The sequence below is a fragment of the Sorex araneus genome, chromosome 7, assembly GCF_027595985.1.
Source record: "Sorex araneus isolate mSorAra2 chromosome 7, mSorAra2.pri, whole genome shotgun sequence".
Classification (NCBI taxonomy): domain Eukaryota; kingdom Metazoa; phylum Chordata; class Mammalia; order Eulipotyphla; family Soricidae; genus Sorex; species Sorex araneus.
The window spans coordinates 8,793,156-8,816,626 of NC_073308.1; the positions used below are offsets into that span (position 1 = coordinate 8,793,156).

Sequence of the window (23,471 nt, forward strand, 5' to 3'; positions counted from 1 at the left end):
GCCAAATATATGTGATTTGTTTGAAATACCAGGAACTAATCCCGTTGCTCTCCCTGTGATACATTATGTAAAGTTTTCAAATGTTAATAGTGATTGATGGTACTATTTTTCAATTAGCTCATAACAGTGATAAGATAAACTCTAACATGGATTTAAGTATTAAATTGGGTTATTAAAAGAGTAAAACTATCAGCATAAAGAATAAATTATTAAAGTAGTTCAATGTTTAACTCTATATAAACCAATAAGCATTGAGAGCAGGTAGACATTAAAATAGGCATTTTTTTACTCAAAAAATGTAGATTTTAAAACAGAATTTGGAACTTGCGCAGTTTTAATCTTCAATTTTATCTATCTAAAACACTCCACCCTAATCATAGAGGAAGGTCACTTATCTCTAAGATGCATGTTATTTAAGTCATCTGTGCTTCAATCCTGTGTGCTGTGGCTGAATCACAGACCCAAGGTTAGTTAGTTTTTAATGATCTGAAATACCTTCAGATTCACAGAATACAGTTGGAAACAGATTATGTTGAATTCAAAATTCAATTCTAAATTCCTAGAATTCTAAGAGCAGAACCAGGAGCAACCCCTAAGCATGGCTGGGAATGGCCAAAAAATAAAACAGAAGTCATAGTTGATCTGTAAAGAGTCTAACTGAGCAACAAATATTTGTCTTGAATTCTGGGCACTTGATCCTTTGGGACCAGTAGAATAATCATATCATTATTGTTTCTGTGTTTGTTTGTTTGGGGGCATACTCAGGTGCTCAAAGTTTACTCCTGACTTTGTGTTCAGGGGTCAGGCCTGGTAAGGCTTGAGGGACCCTATAGGGTGCTGGGGATCAGACCCAGGTTGGCTGCATACAAGACAAATATTTATCTGCTCTTCTGTCACTCTGTCCCCCAGTGGAATAATAATAAAGACATGTACTGGATTTCATGCCCTATTTATTCTGAATAAATAGCGATGACCACTTTGTTTCTCCTTTTGTTGTTATCAATCATAGATATCAATTTAGGGTTTCCCTGTGCCTCCCCCCCACCAATACAGCACTTGTTTACTGATTACTCATTTACTTGCCTGAAATTTATGTCTGTAGATGCTCCCAAAATATTCCCCAGTTATCTTTCATGATCAAAAGCAAGCTCTTCCTTTTTGACAGATGAGGAATCCATAAATAATATAGAAGGGGAGTTCATGGAGACTTTACAGGCCCGAAAAAAGAACACTAGCACCGAACTGACCATAGAACCGGACAAGGCCTCATCAGAGAGAGACAGAATGTCCTTTTTCATAAATGAGCAGCTGGACTTCAATGATAACGATATGATGAATAAGCTAAATTACATAATGCCTTTTTTCCAGGAAGGTAACATAAAAGATGTTGAATCAACCTTGTTACCCTTCCTTAAGCTCCTTTTTAAAGATGTAAAAGACAAAGCAAATCCTGGGGTTCATTTGAAGAACAGCACAATTCCGATGTCTCTACAGCTTGAATCCAACAATTCAACATACAATAAGTTGAAAAGTCTCCATTTTCTGAAAAGCTTGATAAATGCAGCAACTCAAGCAAAAGTCCACAAAGCTAGGAAGAGAGAGAAAACTGCCACGCTGGTCCGTTCCATACTTTTCGGGCCCAAATTGAACCGTCAGATCTTTCCGAAGAAATTGAAAACTGTCTGGCCAAAGAGAAAACACTTAGGGAAGGTGGCAGAGAGGGAGAGGAAACCACTGCAGATGAGCAGCGTGCTCAAGGACCCCGGGGGCCTCCAGAAAAAAGAGCTTCCCTTGACGGGGAGGCCCAGGAAATTGGTGGAAAACTCCTTCAATGAGGAGTCAAACTCCATCCAGGAGCACAAGGCGGTGTTCTCCATGCCCCTGGAAGAATTCTCCATGGGCAGGCCATCTGCTGCCACTTCTAAAGTCCCACCCGAGAACCCCAAAGACCTAAGGGATACTTTCCGAGTTTTAGAAGACGCAGATGCCAGGGTTCGGAACATGAAGTTTCCCAGCCCCGTGCTACACAATAAAATAAATTATAATTTTCAGAAATCTTATTCTCACCTGGGAAGCAGAAGGGCTAAAGCCAGCGCGAATAGGGACACGAAAGAATCAGCACCCGAGAGGCCAGTGCGAGTCGCCAAGCGGCCTCCTTTCGCTGCGGTGAAGAGCCTCATCAAGTCCCCGCCAAGAGAGGAGTCTCTGTCTTGGAGAGATCAGGACAAACCTTTGCTCCAGTCCTTTCAACCTTCACACTCACATGCAGGAAAGAAGACTGCAGAAAGCACGCATGCTGCAAATGGGGCGAACACCAGAGGCATCACGCTGCAAGAGAAAACTGTCGGTAGCAAAGGCACCTCCCATGAGAAGGACGCCCCGATGGTGGACAACCTCACGCCGACTGTCAAGCAGTCCAGCGAGATGCAGTGGGAATATCACAACGTGGCCACGGACATCGTCTCTGTTACACAAAAACCAGACCCAGGAGACAAGCTGGAGATGGAATACATCCAGCAGCTGCGGTCCCTTATCCCCAACAACAACGTGAGGAAGTTCATTGCTCACTTGATGCGGACTCTCAAAATGGACTGCTCTAAGCCCCAGGTGCAGGTGGCGTGTGCCAAGATCCTCTCTGAAACCGGCCTCCTGATGAAGCTTCTCAGTGAGCAGGAGGAAGGAAAGGTTCCCAAGCCAGAATGGGATACGGACCAGTGGAAGACTGAGAACTACATTAGTGAGAATACCGAAGGCCAGAGTGAACAGAAACAGCCAGACGAAAGTGAGGTGAGGACAGACTTTTTTTTTTTTTCATAGAGTCTCACAAGTGAAATAAGTCAGAAGAAGGACAAACGTAGAATGATTGCACTCATTTATGGGATGTAAAAAAAAATTAAAACTTAGTATGAGATTAACACCCAAGAACAGTTAGAAACAACAACCAGGATGAATGGTCCACAGTTGAAAGCCTGGCTCAAGGGCTGGGAGAGAGGGCAGCTGGGATAGAGAAGGGATCACGATAACAATGATAGTTGGAAGGGATCCTTCTGGATGGGAGACGTGTGCTGAAAGTGGGTAAAGGATCAAACATGATGACCTCTCAGTATCTGCATTGCAAACTATAATGTCCAACAGGGGGGTGTAGAGTGAGAGGAGAGAGGAGACAGCAAGAGAGAAGGGAGAGGGAAGAAATGGGAAAAGAGAGAGGCGGAAAGAAAAGGTGAAAGAGAGGGACAGAGAGGAGAGAGAGAGAGAGAGAGAGAGAGAGAGAGAGAGAGAGAGAGAGAGAGAGAGAGGTGGGTTGAGGGCGGGGGGGAGGTGGCAGGAGGGATACGGGGATGATGTTGGGGGGTAATGTACACTGGTGGAGGGACAGGTGTTGGAGCACTGAATGGCTGACACTGGATAACAATCAGGAAAGCTCTGTAACTGTATCTCACAGAGACTAGGCTCAGGGGCTTCTGCGGCTCTCAGGCCATGCCATGAAAGAACACGAGCAGGAAGACCAGGGTCTCTTGGCTCTCCCTCTTTTACTTGCTCGCTCTCTTTTTTGTGGCCACACAATTTTGACTACAATAATGATGGTCCCTGTGCTCATTTATAGAAAGGTAGCACTGTTCCTAGGAGAGGTGTGAGAGGACCTAACACACCAGATAAATAAATTGTAGAAGGAAAGGCTACAGACAAGATGGTGTAACATATCTGGTGTGCTCTGTAAGAACATATTGGGGCCAAGGAGAAAGCTCAACACGAGTGCCCCTGAGCACTGAGCCAGCAGGAGCTCTGAGGACCCTGGGGATAGGCTGAAAACAAAAACAAAACAACCCTAAAACATACAAAACCAAAACCTATAGTCCACTCATATGAGAGAATGGGGTTTTAGACTGCATAATAATAGTTAGTCATTCTTTAGAATACGTTTAAGAATCCTTCCCTTCTTTTTGTCTAATTATTCTTGGGTGCTGGAGCAATAGGATAGTGGGTAAGGCTCTTGCCTTGCATGCCGCCAACCCAATTTTTGTTTTTTTTTTTTTTGCTTTTTGGACTGGAGCAATAGCACAGCAGGTAGGGTAGAGGGTTTGCCTTGCACGCAGCCGATTCCTCCATTCCTCTCAGAGAGCCCGGCAAGCTACTGAGAGTATCTCGCCCACACAACAAAGCCTGGCAAGCTACCCATGGTGTATTTGATATGCCAAAAACAGTAACAAGTCTCACAATGGAGACATTACTGGTGCCCACCCAAGCAAATCAATGAGTAACGGGATGACAGTGATACAGTGATACAGTGCTTTTTGAGTCACACCCGGCAATGCACAGGGGTTACTAATGGTTCATGCACTCAGAAATTACTCCTGGCGGTTCTCAGGGGACCATATGGGATGCTGGGAATCGAACCTGGGTCTGCCACGTGCAAGGCAAACGCCCCACCCACTGTGCTAACGCTCCAGCCCCCTCGCCAACCCAAATTCTATCCCCAGCATCCCTTTTGTTCCCCCAGGAGTGATTTCTGAGTGCAGAGCCAGGAGTAACCCCTGATCATCGCTGGGTGTGGACCCCCAAAAATAATGCATAAAAACAATTGTTCTTTTTCTTTCAGCTCACAAAAGAAGTTCCAGGATATGGCTATCATGATGGCTATCATGAGGCCAAAGCAATCGTGGTAATATTTGTGATTGTAGTCGTGATGATATTGATTATAATTATCGGTCTCATTGAGGTAAGAACAGTTTATTCAGACTTCCAAGATGTTTTTTTTTTTTCTTTTTGGGTCACACCCAGCAATGCACAGGGGTTACTCCTGGGTCTGCACTCAGGAATTACTCCTGGCGGTTCTCAGGGGACCATATGGGATGCTGGGAATCGAACCTGGGTTGGCCGAGTTTAAGATAAACGCCCTACCCGCTGTGCTATCGCTCCAGCCCCAAGACTTCCAAGATTCAGTCTGTCTTTACAATCGATTCAAGGGCTACAAATGGAAAATAAACGCCCCTTTTCCTCCTACTGAGGCTTGATTTTCCTCTTCAGTCTTGAGGTGTGCTTGCTTCTCATATTGCAAAGATGATCCCAGGGCTTGTCGAAGGAACCTGACTCCCTGGAGGTCCCTGTGGAAGTGAAACCAAAATTACAAGCTCTTAGATAATTTTGAAAAGTTAAGATAAGAAAGCTGGAGCTGAAACAAAAAGCAGTCTTCCTGTGTGCAATCTGGGGACTACACCCTGCGATGTTCAGGGCCTGCCCCCAGCTCAGTGCGGAGGTGGGAGGGGGTGTCACTTCTGGTGGTGCTCAGGGGACCTTGCAGAGCTAGGGATCCAGCCTGGCCCTTCTGCATGCAAAGCATGCACTCTGACCATTCAGCGCTCTCTCTGCTCTCAACATAGACTTTTTTTCTTTTTAATTCAAAAGAGATGCTGGGGATCAAACCCGGGTCAGCCGCATGCCAGGCAAACGCACTATCCCCTGTACTATTGTCCTGGCCCCATGTTTTTTATGTATAGTTCCCTCACCTCTGCATCACAAAAACATCCAAAACCTTGACCAATGCCCTTATGTCACGGCCTCAAAAGATTTGGGGGCTTGAGATAGTATAATGGATAGGGCATTTGCCTTACATGTGGCTGACGAGGGTTAGAACCCTGGCACTCGGTATGGTTTCCCAAACCTGCCAGGAGTAATGCCTGAGCGCAAAGCCAAGAGTAAGACCTGAATCGCCCCGGTTCCTCAAGCGCTATATTGGGTTTATTTAGACTGTAACAGAGATAGTTCGGGTGTTAAGGCACTTGCTTTGCATGCTGCAGCCAACCTCAAGTCAATCCCCAGCACCACGTATGGTCCCCAGGCACAACGAGGAGTTGCTCCTGAGCACTGCGCCAGGTACTTGAAACTGGAAATATTAAAGAATGCCTTCCAAGGCTCTCAAACTTTCGGCAATCATCAGAATGATCCAAAAAACTTGCTGAAACACAAACTATTGGGATCTAACTGAATCTCAATACTTTGTTCAATACATTAAGCTTGAGGTGAGCAGGGTATTTCGCACTTTTCAAAAGTCCCCAGGAGATGGTGATGTGCTAGCACAGGAATCACAGACTAAGAACCAATCTGAAGTTAACGATTCTCCCCCTCCTAAGCAGTGCTCGGGGCGGTGTTGGGGCACTCCCAGCAATGCTTCTCTAAGCATGTTCGGGACGGAGGATATAGAACTGTTGGTGGGTGCCGTGTCGATTGCACTGGGGCACCATGGATGGAGCGGCTGTTCTCTCTCTGCCTACTCCAAATGAACCCCTGGCAGTCACAAACTTTTAGAAGAAAAGCACAGGTACACGGTACCAGAGACTGAAGCCTCCAGGCCACAGGGGGCGGGGACTGGCTGGTCCTTCCTGACTCCCGCCCTTCGGGGTCCTGGCTCTCAGGCCCACAAACTGCCTCCGGGAGCCACTTAAGAACACTAATGGCCTTGGGGGCTGGAGTGATAGCACAGCGGGTAGGGCGTTTGCCTTGCACATGGCTGACCCAGGTTCAATTCCCAGCATCCCATATGGTCCCGGGAGCACCACCAGAAGTTATTTCTGAGTGCATGAGCCAGGAGTAACCCCTGTGCATCACCGGGTGTGACCCAAAAAGCAAAAAACAAACAAACAAACAAACAAAAAAAAAAAAAAAACCACTAATGGCCTTGATCCAGAGACTCACAAATGAATCTTGGAATGGATTCGCTCACTGCAGAGGTGTCTCTGGACCCCAATCATTTCCAAATTTAGAATTCCAGGAGCACACAGCTGCTTTCGCAGCCATGCGACATGTCATGATATTCATAAAAAGCAATAGAAAATAAACTATCTAGCATCTGCCTGTGGCAGGTAGGCTTAAGTAGTGGTGGGAAAATTGAAATAAGGATGGTGGGAAGATGTAATGGTGGTGGGATTGGTGTTGAAATCCTGAATGTAATCAATTCATGTGAACAACCTTATGAAAGTACAATTAGAAAAAAAAACTGTTGGGGGCCTACAGTGCTAAGGATCACACCTGGTGGGGGTGCTCAGGGACCACATGTGGGGAAGACTCAACACAGGCACCTCTAACTGCTTAGCTATCTACCTGGCCCCAGTTAATGGTTTTTATTTATTTTATTTACTCTTTTGCTTTTTATATGGTTCCCTGAGCACCACCAGGAGTGATTCCTGAGTACAGAGCCAGGAGTAACCCCTGAACATCACCAGGTGTGACCCAAAAAGGAAAAAAAATCATTAAAGTCAGCACTCTGTGGGGCTGGAGTGATAGCACAGCGGGTAGGGCGTTTGCCTTGCACGCGGCCAACCCGGGTTCGAATCTCAGCATCTCATATGGTCCCCTGAGCACCGCCAGTAGTAATTCCTGAGTGCATGAGCCAGGAGTGACCCCTGTGCATCGCCAGGTGTGACCCAAAAAGAAAAAAAAAACACACATAAAGTCAGCACTCCCTAAGCATGTGGCCCAAACTATGTCACTGTCACTGTCATGTCACTGTCATCCCGTTGCTCATCGATTTGTTCGAGTGGGCACCAGTAATGTCTCTTGATTGTGAGACTTATTTGTTACTGTTTTTGGCAAATCCAATACGGGTAGCTTGCCAGGCTCTGCCATGCGGGCACGATACTCGGTAGCTTGCCGGGAGGAGGTGAGAGGGGCGGAGGAATCGAACACGGGTCGGCCACGTGAAAGGCGAACGCCCTACCGCTGTGCTATTGCTCCAGCCCAAACTATAATAAGTAAATTAAAAAGCAAAGCATGAGTTTGCAAAGGAAGTGGGGTGGATAAAGGGACAGCCTCAGGTCTTGATTAGTGTAGGAATGTTGACACTGGAGGGGGCTTTGGAGTTAACATTGATATTGCCTTAAAATCTATTATTAATGGTTTTACAAATCACAATGTCTAAATTTTTTTTCACCAGTAATTTTTGAATTGGCTCTAATTACCTGAGAACTATGTTAAGTCATTATTTTTACTGTTTTAAAAGGTACATTGCTATGGTCTTTAAGGGAGAATTAAGGAAATTGAAGGCAGTTTTTTATTGACTATGAATGAGGGAAAAGTACAAAAATAAACATGTGTAGCACTATGACAAGCATACATATTTTCTTTCAGTGTCAGATGTATTTCTGTTTGATAAATACAAGGTCAGCAGATTTTTCAACTAAAAACTTGGATTTGCTTAGACTTTGTACACCAAAGAACAAAAGACTACCTTTATAGCATGAAAGGTATCATGTCTTCTCATCAGTGTAGCTGACTCTTTTAATGATCTTCTTCCTAGTTATAATTACTAATAGCTAAAACAAGGAGTATTAATCTCTTCTCCATTTGTTTTCAGGAAGCAGTTACTATACTTATGTCATTTCCCCTTTGCCTTGAAAAAACAGTTTAGTTCTGATTAGAATATAGTTTATTTTTCAGAACCAGAGTAATAGCACAGTGGGTAGGGCGTTTGCTTTGCACACAGCCGACCTGGGTTTGATTCCTCTGTCCCTTTTGGAGAGCCCAGCAAGCTACCAACAGTATCCTGCCTGTAGGGCAGAACCTGGCAAGCTACCTGTGGTGTATTCAATATACCAAAAACAGTAACAACGAGTCTCACAAAGGAGACATTACTGGTGCCCACTCAAGCAAATCAATGAACAACGGGATGACGGTGCTACAGTGCAATTCAAAAGAATGTCAGTGGTTTGATGTACTCACCACTCACTGACATTCTTCTACTCCTTGATTACTTTCCTTGTTGACTGGAAGGATCAAAAATGTAGAGTCTCCACCCTCCTGGGACTGAAAGATAAAGTTGTTATCTTGCTGATCCAGTGCAGTAAGCTCTCTTTACTTTTTTTTTAAATTTATTTTATTGAATCACCATGTGGAAAGTTACAAAGTTCTCAGGCTTATGTCTCAGTTATACAATGCTCAAACACCCATCCTTTCACCAGTGCACATATTCCACAACACCCCCCCCCCAAAAAAAACCCGGTATACCTCCCAACCCCCCACTCCCCAACTCCCCACCCCCCCTAGGTAAAGAGAAAAGGAAGTGAAATTTATCTCTTTGGGTTAAAGCGCCATCTCAGTAGATGAAGTTAAAACATTGCAGCTAAGACTGGGGAGATAGCTCCCTCCGAGGGCTAGTTTCATGCTTTGCGTGAGGAAGACCTGGGTTCGATCCTCGGCAGTACACGCCCTCACCCCTAGAGCCACAAGGGCCACCAAGAGCTACTCCTAAACAGCAAATAAAATTGTTCCTGCATATTGCTGGGTGGCTCCCAAACCAAACATACCCGCACTGCAGCCTGAGCCCGCGCTGGGCTACTCTGATCATGGCAGGCGAGCGGTAGTTACTCCAGGAGCTCGCCCACATCTGTCTTCTGTTCAAGTACGCACCACTGACTTTTCCCAGCAGGCTCATTAAAAAAGTGATTTGAGGGCCAAGGAGATGACTCAAAAGACTAAAACTTCAACTCACCTTGCAAGTGGGAAGCCCAGGTTCTAGCCATAGCGCTACCTGGTCCCTGAGCACCACCCCAGAAGTAGCCCTCCCGCAAGCACCAACTGCCAGGGAGAGCCTCAAAAAATAAACAACAGCAAACTGTGATTGAAGGGGTTCGGGATCTAGGTTAGTGGTGTTGCACTTGTCTTGCGTGTGTGAGGCCCTGGGTTCGATCCCTGGCACCACCACAACAACCAACAAAGAATTAGAATAAATTAGAAGTGACGGTGCTGAGGAAGAGCTCTCTGAGCCTTTGATATGTGTAAGCTGCTCGTTTGTGACATCACCAGCAAGCAGCACTGATTTATGCCAACCACAGTACAAGGCGTTTCCTATATGTTGTCTGGTTTAATCCTCGCAGTCCTCTAAGGGCAGCATTAGCATCCCTCCATTCTTGCTGTTCTTGTCATGCTGGGTACCAAACCCCCGTCTCCTGCATGCAAGGCAGGCATTCTCCCACTGAGCTACCTCCCCAGCCCCATCATCCCACTTTCAAACATGAGGGTCACATGCAAAGCAGCCCGTGCTCCTTATTCCACTGTTCCATTTTATCTCCTTAAGGACAAAAACACGGAAATGTTTAAAGTATTGAAAGTTCAGTCGAAGTCGCTCTAACAGTTGACATATTGATTTACTTATTTATTGGGGGCCACAGCCATCTGTGCTCAGGGCTTATTCCTGGCTCTGTTCTCAGGGATCACTCCCAATGGGGGCTGAGGGAACCATCTGGGGTCCTGGGATTGAATCTGGGTCAGTCACGTTCAAGGCAAGTGCCCCACCCACAGTGTGATATCTATAGCCCCAGGAATCAACATATCTCATAGAACCTTTATTGGTTTTGGTTTGTTTGGGGAGGAATCATTGCAAATGCAGCCAAGTTTTGTCTCCCGTAAGACTCGACTCTGCGCGCTGCATTGATGAGGACTCCTCACGGGGGATAATAGCGGCGATGGGAAAGGCATCAGACTGGTTCTTGGCATTGTTTAGAACACAGTCACTGTTAAAAGGATGTTTCTGTGTTTGGGGCTTGGCAGATACTTTTAGTTTCCTACTTCATAGTTTTTTATCCGGATTAATGTGCTGAATTTCTCTAAAACAGTCACTAAGCTGTATTCCTAACTGTGCCCCTTAAGTCATGCCCAGGGACCATTGAACAGGAGAGAACTCCTGTTCTTAAAAAGTGATGTCAGTGGGTAGGTACAGCAAAAAGCAATGGAATTAATAAGGCTGTATAGAGATTGGTCACCACGATAATCATGATTTTTTTTTCAAAACAGATATATGGTCAGAGACGAAGATCTAAAAATGGAAGATCCAGGTAAATATTAGTCTGACAACCTTTCATTTTTACTGGAGGGTCCTCCCCCCGGTGCTTGGGGACCCTGGAGCCCTTCCGTGTGCTACTTGGCCCTGTGACCTGGGCCTGAGTTCAGTGTTAGTGTCTTAGGGCCTTAATGGCCAGGCTGCTCAGTCCCCCATGTGGGGTGGCTCTGCTCTCAGGGATCACAGCCCACCTGTGCTCAGGGAGGCCATACGGTGCCATCGGCCAAAGTTGGAGCCTTATGCCCAAAAGACCCTTTTAACTATCTTTCCAGTAGCTCAGGGCTACGCCAGCCTCAGTGCTCGGCATGGTGTCAGGAATTGAACCCAGGGCCTCACACATGCAAGCCAAGTACTTTACTATTGAGGCACATCCCACAACCTCTGTCTCTAGCGCTTATAAAAAGGAACCGAGGGAAAATGGAAACTACCTTGCCCTTGGGGGTGCACTGCTGGTGAGTGGGAAAGAGCATGGTCCCTGTCCCTTGGGACCTCTCCATTGATGACCGGAGTCCTTGAACTGGGAGCTGCGTTTCTTATCTCCACTCAGCGCCCACTTGCTCTGTACACACGCACTGCCTGTAAAGCGCGAGACTGCTCTCTCCTCTGTTCACACTCAAAACCCATCGCCGTGCCTCAGTGTGGTTCCTGCCTTTGATGCTGATACCTGTGGCTTCTTTGCTCACTGGCGATTGTCTGCAAGCTAGTGTGCTAAAGAACTTGGCTAACTGCACACAGGCATTTACTCTAGTTCAGCATCTGGGATAAAGCAGCTAGGACGATAGAAGCACCTCCCCCAACCCAACTTCCGGTAAAGGGTGCCTGAGAGACTAAATCCAGAGGCAACCAGTGGAAAGGCTTCTGGACTGACTCTAGTGCTTTCTCTCAGTGTGGTGGGCAGTTTTTTCTTTGCACACAGCATTTGCTGGGGCCGCGGTGGTGAGCAGAACTAAATATCCTGCCTGTTTTCCAAGCCAGGCTACATATCAAGGTCTCTCAAGAGACAATGGGGTCCCTTTGGATGGACCCAACAAATGTCTAAAAACCGCCACAGGTATGCATGGAATCTTTCTCAAGGTGTCAGGTTATAGTGGTTGGACTCATCATGGCTCCAGACCGAGGTACCCATGTAATTGTCCCAACAAGACCAGAGACCTCCATCCTAGGAAGCATGGGAAATGGGTGAATGACAAATGATGTGTGTCCGTGTTTTTCTCCAAGGACCTCTGGAAGTTCTCATAAGAGAAGTTCAGAACGAAAGAGTCAGGTAAGCACAGGGAGGAGGGGGCACTGAGGCAGGACAGGAGTGGACTGGGATGCAGGATCAGGAGCTCCCCTTGCCTTTTCCAGGATGGCTTTTTCTGGCGAAGGCGGCCCCTGCGGGTGAAAGACACCAATCGTTCGCTCAGTGCCACACATAAAAAAAGCATGTCACAGATACGTGACAAGGATTCCGAGATCTTCCGCCGTAATACAGGGTAAACGATGGGGACAGTTCCAATACCTGCCTGAAGTCAGGAAGCGATGCAGAGGGGGCAGGTCCCTTGTGAGAGCTGACTGTATTCTTCTTGTTCCAGGGAGCTCAAGGAGGTCGTAGTAGCAAAAACAGAATTGACTCCTGAGGAGAAAGCAGCCAAGACCAAGGCAGCCAAGAAGACCCAGGGAGCACAGGCACCTCAGCGCCCCCTACTTGGCACCCCGACACCACAGACTCCCCAGTCAAGTCTGTCCATCAAGGCTCCACAGGCCCCCCATGCACTCGAGTCCTTCAGATCCCAGGAGATCTCGTCAACACAGGAGATCTCAACTCAGATTGAGGAACTACAGGACTCCTCAAAGGGAGCCACCGTGTCTGAATGAACGGCTCCCGCCTCAGACCACCTGGAAATTTGTCTTTCATAGTGAAACATTCCATGCTCTTATAATAAAATCACGATGAGCCACATCCAAGTACTATACTAATAAGTTCTTTACATGCTTAGAATGTGAAGGCTCATAACAACCCTATGACTTTATTACAAAACAGAGGCTTGGTTAGGGTACATAATGTCCCAAATTTCTTACTACTTACAATGCCTAGATCTAAATCTTTGAAATGACTGTCTATACTCATGATCAGTATGCATCCTTTCTATTGTCCTTTGCTAGATCTCCAGTCAAGTCTCCTAAAACATTTTTTAAATCATCTTGTTTTTAATCATTTTTTAAAAAATCATCTTACCTCTGCCTGCTTCCCCCAATCTCATCAACCCATGAGTCACACCCATAAGCCACCTCCTGTAGGCACCAGATAATCATCTCATAGGCCACTGTTCAGAATTCACACTGCTGCTCCCGGAAGGGAGAATAAAATGAGGCCCCCATAGCCATGCCACCAGACTCCACACCAGGCTGTTTACATTCAGGGGCGCACAAAAGGGGGACAGGTGAGAGCCCTCCCCACCCCAAGGAACTCAGCCCCAGCAGCCGACCTCCACTACCCAACCGCCGCCATGCTCTGAGCCACTTTTCACATGCTTGGGCCGAGCCTTACACATGAGTGGACATATTCCTGGATCACGCAGCAACTTGATGGCCGCATGACACATCATCATAGAGGGAAATTTATGTAAATGCCTCTTGGAGAGCCCAGCAAGCTACCTATAGTATCCTGCCCACATGGCAGAGCCTGGTAAGCTCCCTGTGGTGTATTCAATATGCCAAAAACAGTAACAATAACAGGTCTCATTCCCCTGACCCCAAAAGAGCCTCCAATCATTGGGAAAGACGAGTAAGGAGAGGCTGCTAAAATCTCAGGGCTGGGACGAGTGGAGACGTTACTGGCGCCTGCCCAAGTAAATCAATGAACAACAGGATGACAGTGATACAGTGATACAGTGAAGAACTTCTCAGCAGTTCCTATAAAATACTTATTTTATCATTTAAAAATGAATATATGAGTAAGTTCAGCAATGGGCTTGGGAATTAAAGCTAAAAAAAGAGGTCAACATTCGTGTAACCAATAAAGGCCATTGGCAGGATGCAGGACTGGAGCTGGAATCCCTCCCCGAGGCACAGATGAGGTCCAAGAAGAATGGGTGGGATGGGAGGATGGGAGCCTCTCCTCATGCCCCAGAATAATTGTTCCTAAAGAGCTGTTAAAGCCACCATCCTCCAGCAGGGATGAGTATTAAAGCAAATCATGAGTATTAAATAATGAGTATTAAAGCCAATCCTGTTGTTCTCTCCAAGGGCTCCCCAAGTGCCACAGCAGTTAATGACAGCAGACTCAACTCCTACCCCTCCTTATGGTCACTCTCTTGGACTCTTGAAATGACCAGAAATTTTGCAGCAGTGTCTATACCGCTGTTGATGCTAAGGCCTGTGTTTTCCCAAGCTCTCAAACTTATCCACAAGTGCATGCCCTATCTTGGTATTGAAGGTTCTTCTCCCTCAAGACCTAGCAGAAAATTCGCTTGGGGTTTTTTGTCTTGTTTTACTTTTTAAAAATAAACAAAACAAGGCCCTGCCTTCCGCCCAAAGGGGACCCTGAGCAGCCACCCACAATCGGCTCCTCCGCTCCTGAACAGCCATGATCCCAGAGGCACACAAACCAATATCAGAACGCAGCGGCTGCTGGCAGAAATCCCTCTGGACTTAATTACTAAAATACCAGAAATCCGAAAAAGACATCATATGCTCTTCATTATCAGCAATAGAAAACAAATGATTTAATGATGCCTTTTCGGCAGGTCTGATTGTTGGGGGAATATTTCAAATTATAGTGGGTTTTCTGTTGAACATTGAATGTAAACAAAGCAAAGAGAGTAAAGTGAAAATCATCTGCCACACAGGCAGGGTGGGGGTGGGGGTAAACTGGGATTCTTGGTGGTGGAATATGCACTGGTGAAGGGATGGGTGTTTGATAATTGTATGATTGAGACTTGTAACTGTTCTCACGGTAATTTAATAACACTTTTTTTTTAAAAAAAAAAGGGGTTAAAAAGAAACCACCCAAAAACGTAGTTTTCAAGGCTGGATAATTAGCCCTTGCCTTCCAGGTGACCAACCGGTGTGGAGTGTACCCCCAGCACCACCTCTGGTCCCCCAAGCCCAATTAGGAGTCGCCACTGAATACAGAGCAATGAGTAGCCCCTGACGACCACCAGATTGGGCACCAAGCCCCACGTCACCAAAAACTAAACAAACCAAAACCCCTCAGTCCTCAGTGAGTAGGATGCTGGAAGACACAGAGTAAAGAAGAATGTGTGAGCAGTAGTTGACTAAGATGACCTTTCTCCACCTCGATTTCAGAAAACATTGGTGGAGGGACAGGAGTAATAGTACAGTGAGTAGGGCACTTGTTTTTCACACAAGTGACCTGGGTTTGATCCCTGAACCTTGCCAGTAATGATCCCTGAGCACAGAGCCACGAGTAAGACCTGGATAGGTGTGGCCCCAAAATACTGGAAAAAAATTTAAGAAAAGAGGGGCCAGAGAGATAGTACAGTGGGGAGGGCGGCTGCCTTGCATGCAGCTGACCTGGTTTGATCTCTGGCATCCCATATGGTCCCCAAACATGGCCAGGAGTGACTCCTGAGTGCAGAGCCAGGAGAAACTCCTGAGCATCTCCAGGTGTGGCCCAAAAACCAAACATTTGTGCAGCCAGGTACTGCCCGAGGTTCTTCTGGACCCACCAGGCTTATCCAGCCGCATGCACCCCATCTTCCTTCCCTGCCTGAGACAGATCTGTGGTAGCAAGAACTGCAGCAGCAGTGGAAGTAGCACAGACCTCCTCCTCCTCAACAAAGATACTCATAACCTTTTTATACTCGAAAATGTCTTTAGGGGCTGGAGCAATAGCACAGCATGTAGGGCGTTTGCCTTGCATGGGGCTAACCCTGGTTTGTTCTTCGGGTCAGTGTGATCAAATTTGGCTAAATACTAACTTTTCTCACTAATGTATTTAACTTTACCTGGCTTACTAGTGCACAAGGTGACGTATCATAGACGATTTATTTTTTCTTTTTGGGTCACACCCAGCGATGCACAGGGGTTACTCCTGGCTCTGCACTCAAGAGTTACTTCTGACGGTGCTCAGGGGACCACGTGGAATGCTGGAGGTCAAGCCCAGGTTGGCCATATGCAAGGCAAAGGCCCTTCCTGCTGTACTATCACTCAAGCCCCTGCTCTGCATTTTAAATGAAACTGCATTTTTAGGCAGGGACTCCCAACAGTCCCAACAGTCTCAGAAGACTCTGTAGATTCCTTTTCCAAACATCTAATGCCTGCCACTAAGATGTCATTTGAAATGGATATAACTGTCATGACCAGAGAGCGCCCAAGAGGAAGGTTGTCAGAACAGCATAGCCTTGATCAGGGAACTGCATGGAGTTGAAGATGAGTTTAAGAAAAATGAAATTCAGTGTTCAGCTCTTTTAGAATTAATTTATCTGGCAGGTTTTCTGATTTTTACCAGAAATTCCCCACACCTACACCCAATGCAAAAAAAGAGAGATTCACCAGCAGAGGTCCATAGCTTCCCCACAGCCCTGGACCCTTCTCAACTTCTCATTGGCCCTGAGAACCAGGTCACAAGCCAGCTGCTCTATTGAGTAGCTGCCTTTCCCAGCAGACTGTGTATCCCAAGGGGAGCCATTGAGAGCCAGCTGCATCCTCTAAAGTGCCACACAGTCTATTGCCGAGGGAGTACATGCATGGGGTACGTGCGGGAAAGTGGGTTTTAGGGGCTCAGCTCTTTCTCCCAGTCCCTAAAAGGGGCAATTCAATGTCAAGATTTTATCCAGCTGATAAAAGTGGGGGAACAGAAAGGATGTGCTGTTGCCAGTGAGGTTATCACAGATGTAGATCCGAGAGCTGCTGGGTCCTTGCAACAGATGAGTAGCCACACATGGTTGCCACAGAAGGCGACTCACCTTGAGATTTCTGGGAGACATGCAAGGGGAATATCTCCAGCGGGATACACGAGACACGGTGCGTGTGGCTGCTTTCAGAGAAGGGAACTGGGAAGCTTCTGTGCCATGTTCTTTTTTGTTGACTGTGGGGGGAAGGGGCACCCCTGGAGGCTACTTACTTCCAGCTCTACTTACTCCCAGCTCTGTGCTCAGGAGTCACTCCAATCAACTGAGCTCATGCTCCAGCCCAGAAGGCAAGAAGAGAAGGAAGCCGGGAAGTGACACCTCAACTCAGGAAGCAGCCAGAGGAAGCTGTGGGATGTCCACTGCGTGACAGGAGGTCACCTCAGAATCTACTGCACAGCAGTCAGGAGAGAGAACGCAGAGGGGCAGGCCCACTGACATCTCCCCCAGAACACTGGAGAATGGGAGACCTGCTGAGGGCAATGAGTGGAGGTGGAGGAGAGAAGCTGAAACCACGGGGGGTGCACACTGTGAGGTTCAGGGGGAACCACGGTTGCAGAGCCAGACCCCTCTCAGCTATGTTGTTGTTTTGTTGGTTTATGGGGGGCACAACCAGTGCTGCTCAAGGGATACTCTCAGCTCTGCTGTGGGGTCTTTCCTGCTGGTGCTTAGGGGATCCGTAAAGTGCCGGGGATTGGAGCTAGGCCTCCTATGTGCAAAGCATGTGCCCAACCCTTTGGGCCATCTCCACCCCTCCCCCCAGCCCTGGGTTCTACTTTTTCAGGAAAGTCCAGTAAATGGTGTGAGGGAGAGCAATTCTCTCGGCCTTCTCTTGCTTCAAAGCCCAGCTGCCGCGCCACCAAGCTGTTGCCCCTTCAATTACAGCCAAAAGGGACCAGCTGGAAATCCTGTTTCTCCTCTGTATTAGCTGTGTAGCCTTGGACCTCCACGTTACTTACCCTCTCCCAAACCTGTATCTTTCCTCCTTTTCCTTGACTCTCATTCTCCTGTTCGAGGAATTGAATGCAAGCCCTCTTACTAGTATGCAGGCACTCACCCCTGAACCATCCCTGGGTCGCCAATTTTTAATTTTTTTTTTTTGGTGGTGCCCTTGATGGAACATGGTCTCACACAAGCAATTCGAGAACTCTACCACTGGAGTGATAGCACAGCAGGTAGGGTATTTGCCTTGCATGCCGTCGACCCGGGTTTGATTCCTCCGTCTTGCCTCTTGGAGAGCCTGGCAAGCTACCAAGAGTATCCCACCCGCACGGCAGAGCCTGGCAATCTACCCATGGCGTATTCGATATGCCAAAAACAATAACAAGTCTCACAATGGAGACGTTACTGGTGCCCGCTCGAGCAAAATGATGAACAACGGGAGAACAGTGCTACGGTGCTACCACTGAACCATCCTCTACATCCTGGCCTCACATCACCCTTGCCCGAAACTGTATTCTTTGTTTATTTTTGTTTTGAGCCATACCCAGTTGTGCTCAGGACTTACTTCTGGCTCTGTGCTCAGGGATCACTTCTGGTGGGGCTAAGGGGACAATATGGATTCAAACCAGGTTGGCTGCTTGCAAGGCAAGTGCCTTAATCCTTAACTATCTCTCAGTCCACCTCCACCATTTTCTTCATACCACAGTCTAACAATGGTGCCCATATTCTGGATAAGGAAGTTACACAAGACAAATCCCAGTTCCTACCTGCCACTCAGTGGGGGCTTAGATTTCCTACAGGTATTAAATCTCGATGAAGTGATCATCGACGTAAAGAGAGGGGTTCGGCAGGGTGATACCATTTCACCGAAACTCTTCAGTGCCACCCTCGAGAACATCATGCGACAACTGGAATGGGAAGGATTGGGAGTGAAGATAGATGGTCGGCAACTACACCACCTCCATTTCGCTGTTGACATCGTTCTCATAACACCAAACATTAGCCAAGCGGCACAAATGCTGGCTGACTTCGACTTCGAGTGTGGAAAGGTCGGACTGCAGCTGAATCTCAGCAAAATGATGTACGAACTAGTCCCTGATGTCCCATTTGCTCTCAATGGAACGAACATCTCCGAATGCAGCAGCTGTGTGTACCTGGGTCGAGAACTCAACATGAGGAACAACTTGGCGCCAGAACTGTGCAGGAGGAAGAGAGCAGCGTGGAATGCCTTCAAGAGCTTCAAAGAAGGGGTGGGGGGCAGGAAAAAAAAAAAGAGCGTCGAAGAAGTGGTTAAGAGGAAGAAGAACCTCCGGCTCCAGGTACATCTTTTCGACTCCACTATTCTTTCTGCACTAACATACGCCTCAGAGACCTGGGCCCTACACAAACAGGATGAGAACACTATTCAGGTATCCCAAAGAGGAATCCAAAGAGGGGTATCATGTTTCACTCAAGTGAGAAAAGGAATCTGGAGTTCCAACCTCCATGGACAATCAAGAATCAGGAATGCCTTGTTAGAAAAGATGAAGTCATGACATTTGCATATAAGTGGGTCAACATGGAAAGTATCACATTGAGTGAAATGAGTCAGAAAGAAAGAGGCAGACATAGAAAAATCGCACTCATCTGTGGAATATAAAGTAGCAGAATGGAAGACTAACACCCAAGAGTAGTAGAGATAAGAACCAGGAGGTCTGCCAACAGCTTGGAAACTGGCCTCACATGCTGGGGGAAAGAGCAGCTGTGATAGAGAAGGGAACGAACACCTACTAGAGAATGTTGGGAGGACCCACTCAGGTTGAAAGCTGCATGCCGAAAGTAGACTATAGACTGAACATGATGGCCACTCAATACCTGTATTGCAAACTACAACATCCAATAGGAGAGAGAACAAAGGGAATGCCCTGCTGCAGAGGCAGGGTGGGGTGGTGGAGGTTGGGGTGTGGGTGGTGGGAGGGATACTGGGAACATTGGTGGAGGAGAATGGGCACTGGTGGAGGGATGTAAACAAAATGCAAACATGAAAGTTCATAAGTTTGTAACTGTACCTCACGGTGATTCACTAATAAAAATTTAAAAAAAACAGCAAGGAAAAAACAAAATGGCCAAAGGCATCAAAACTGCAAAAAAAAAAAAAAAAGAATCAGGGACGCTGTCTTGCTTGCCAAGGCATCAAAAATCAGATGGGCCGGACCGGCAATGCGATTAAGAGATGACCGCTGGACTAGAGCTGTTATCGAGTGGATTCCACAGGACGTCAAAATACCGAGTGGCCGCCCACCCAGGAGATGGTCAGACTTCTTCCTCAAAACCCTGAAGGAATGATTTGAGGCTCTTCCTGTTCTTGCATCGAGCAGATATCATTGGGCTACACTAGCACGAGACAGGGACAAATGGAGACGTTACTGGCGCCCGCTCGAGCTAATCGAGGATTAACAGGATGACAACTGACATAAGTGATTAGATCTCGGGTCTGGAGTGATAGTACATCCGATAGGGCATTTGCCTTGCACACAGCTGACCTACATTTTATCTCTGGCATCCCATATGGTCCCCTGAGCACCATCAGGAGTAATTCCTGATGTAGAGCCAGGAGTAATCCCAGAGCATCACCAGATGTGACCTAAATAGAAAAAAAAAATTTAAAAACTCTCTCACCCTTAATATCCCAGTCCAGGCAGAGACCCTCAAACTTCATTATGATTTGAGCCACGTGCTATAGCCAGCCTTGGTCTAACCTTACAACTACACTAAACCTACCATTTACCCCCGACTCAAACTTTCAACTTCTGCCATGACCTAACTCTAAATCTAACCTCACCAACTTCTGCCATGGCCTTACCCTAAGCCTAACCATAGCCTTTGCCTAATTCCACTAATCACCAATCACCATAAACCTGACATTCACCGTCACCCCTTCTTTTAAAATCCTCCTTTCTTCCGTTCTCTCTTTCTCTCCCTCTTTCCTCTCTTTCCAAATTTTAATTTAGGCATCATGATTTCCAATACCGTCAACGATAGACTTTCAGGCATAACATGTTGCAACACCTCACCCTCCACCAGAGTGTCTAGTGTCTGTCCCCATCCTTCCGCCCTGGTTAGCTCCTACTGAAGGCCACTCAGTTTCTGTTGCCTTTGGGCATTTATTGTTTCCTTACTTATTATTATTTATTTCCTTATTTATTACTTCCTTATGATGTCTTTTTCATATCACATATGTCAGGAAGGTTATTCAGTTCTCTCCTCCTAATTTCATCTGTCCTGATACTCTCCAGATCTATCCACATAGCAGCAGATTACATGCTATCATCTTTTAGAGCTGAGTAGTATCCCATTCTAGATGTACCTTTAAAGACAAAGACAGGTTCTTTAACCAGTCCTCTATTCTTGGACAATAGGGTCGATTCTAGATTTGGGCTACTGTGAACAGTGCTGCAAAGACCAGAAAGGGTGCAAATGTCTTGGGTCTTTGGGACCGATGCCAAGCAGTTGACTATAAAACATCGCGGGGGGAGGGGGGCGCCCAGGGCGCGCTCCGGGTATAAAGAGTAGGGGAAACACGTTTTCCTGAGAGCCCCCTGGGCAGGAAGGTCCAGTCTGCGCTTGAGCTCAATTGGCTCTCAGCGCCCACGCCCTCGGAAAGCAAAGACTGGCGGCGATATTAACCCCGCTTCACAACTGGAGAAACTTCACTCACGGAAGCCGAGAGGGCTCCACTGTCACGCAGATGGTGGCCGGCAAGGGAAGGTAGCCAGTAGGGTTTAGTCCCGCGGGGACACCGGAGGCAGCGAGCAAGCCCGGCTGGGGGGCAGGTCTGAAGCCTCCTCCCAGACCTGCGGCGAAGCACAAACCCGTAGGCCCCGCCCCCGATCTCCTCGGGGCCCCGCGATTGGGCCGTCGCGTGGGGGCGTGACCCGACGTCCAGACGACGTGCTTGCGTCATCGCCGTGGGCGCTGCTTCCTGTTGTCTGAGGCTGGGAGGCTGCTGCCACGTCGGGAGCGAAGCTGAGGGGCTGCAGCCGCCCTGAGCGCCCGTCACCGCCTCCCGGCTCCCTGTGGAGAGTGACGGCTGAGGGGGCGAGCAGAAGGGAAGCGACGCGGCGGCGGGGCAGCCCCCGCGGTGCCCCCCGGGCGCCCGCCCCGAGCCCGGCGTCTGCCAGCCCCTTCCCCACCCGAGCCCGCGAGCCCGAACCCGACCCCGGCCCGCCGCCGCCCCGCGACCCCGGGGGCCGCCCTCGCCGCTCTGCCCCTCGCGGGCTCGGCTCCCTTAGCCCAGTTTCCCTCAGCTCCCTGCAGTGCACCCCGAGGCCCGCCCGGGGACCCGGGTTCGATCCCCCGCGGCATCGCGTATGGGATTCCTGAGTGTGGAGCGCAGGACTGAGCCCCGAGCACTGTCCGGTGTCTACCCCAAATAAGCCAAAAACCAGGGTCCCCTCCTCCAAGCCCCCCCTCCACCTCCGCTGGCCCCACGTTTACCAGCACAGCCAAGGCGAGTGGCCGGTGGAGCCCAGCGCTTTCGTGACAACCTGGACCAGCCCTTAAATGTGCCCGAGCTCAGCGCCTCACTCCATGTCCTTCCCGTCCTCCCTGGCCCCCGTCTCCGCTTCCTCATCCGTCTCATGACAAACCCAGCAAGGTCCTTGCACCTCTGCCCGCGGCCTCAGCTTGCACCCATGGCCCCTTGGCCCAGTCCCCATGCGGTCTGAGAAAGTTCAGAGCCCTCTGCCAACCCCCCTCACTGCCCCACAGCAGCCAAATACAGACGCTTGCGCACAACCTGGCAGTTAGGGGGAGGCTAGACTTGCCCCCGAGGGGTCTCCTGGGGTCAGCTAGCTTGGGGGACAGCCTGGCAGTTAAGGGGACTGGCTGGACTGACCCCCGAGAGGCTCCACTGGTCAGCTAGCATGGGGGGCCGCCCCTGTTGCGTAGCCAGTTTCTCCTCACCTTCTGTTCCCCTGGGCTTCCTGGGGTTTGTGTGTCTGGCACTGATGCTGGACTCCCTGTGCTGGCCACCCGCCTGGTAGGCAGCAGCCAAATCCCTGAAGGTGAGTGCTGGTGCCTCAGTCGCTCACTCCACTGCAGCTGCAGGACCCAGCCCTTCCATTCACAGTGCTGGCCTGGGGAAGTGGAGATGCCACTGTGTGGTGGCAGAATGGTGTGTGAGTTGTCCTGCACATGTTAAGGCTCCTCACCTTGTGCTCCCCCAGCCAGAGCTGTTTGCTGGTCAGCCCCAACAACCACCCGGGCCTGTCAAGTTTGTTTCTTCTTTCTGCAGGTGCCAGGTCATTGAGCTTTGACCATTTGGGACACTCCTGAACCCAAGGAACTATGACCTCAGAGCAGCACACACACTTGCCCCATGCACGGTGGGTGCACATTCCCTCCACATTCTCTTGACCGGGCAGCAGACTTGGTTATTTCACGGCTGTTGATAAGGACCCTAAGAAGAACCCATAGTCTCTGTGCAGCTTCTCCGAGTCTCATTCCTTTGAGACTCCTTCAAGTGCCTCCAGGATCCCCCTCATTAAGGTGCCAGAAATCGGACTGGTTTTCACCTTCTGCAGCTGGGTTTAATGGGAGGAGCTCTCCTCTTCACTTCCCTTTCTCAGTGACTGGAGACACCTGCCCCAGGCCTCTGTTGATTTGTGTGGTGCTGGGGATCAAACCCGTGTTCTGTGGGCAAGGCCTGTTCTCCACCATGAGCTATCTTTGACTTGCCCTTGTTTTTACTCTATTCATCACTTCATTCAGCAAGTGTTTTCCCAAACGCACTGTTCGGGGCCCTGGAGGTGCACTGGTGGATAAACTTGTGGGGCGGGGAAGTTCCTGTTTTCATTCAGAGTCCT

At 48.4% G+C, this 23,471-nt stretch overlaps 1 protein-coding gene and 1 pseudogene across 3 annotated transcripts in view; both read left to right on the forward strand.

Annotated features, from left to right (window-relative positions):
- The window catches only part of LOC129406475 (leucine-rich repeat-containing protein 37A3-like), a 46,653-nt gene extending 33,883 nt beyond the window's left edge, over positions 1–12,770 (forward strand). For 2 of the 3 annotated variants that reach the window (XM_055144343.1, XM_055144344.1), the window contains 6 exons: positions 1,166–2,787; positions 4,598–4,717; positions 10,783–10,823; positions 12,047–12,092; positions 12,176–12,303; positions 12,403–12,770. In XM_055144343.1, coding sequence (XP_055000318.1) covers positions 1,166–2,787; positions 4,598–4,717; positions 10,783–10,823; positions 12,047–12,092; positions 12,176–12,303; positions 12,403–12,685 — 2,240 coding nt within the window. In that variant the 3' untranslated portion in view covers positions 12,686–12,770. The remainder of the gene's footprint in view (positions 1–1,165; positions 2,788–4,597; positions 4,718–10,782; positions 10,824–12,046; positions 12,093–12,175; positions 12,304–12,402) is intronic. The other variant, XM_055144345.1, reaches the window with a different exon arrangement.
- A 3,457-nt stretch (positions 12,771–16,227) lies between these two features.
- LOC129406645 (U7 small nuclear RNA) lies at positions 16,228–16,293 on the forward strand (annotated as a pseudogene).
- The last annotated feature ends 7,178 nt before the right edge of the window (positions 16,294–23,471 follow it).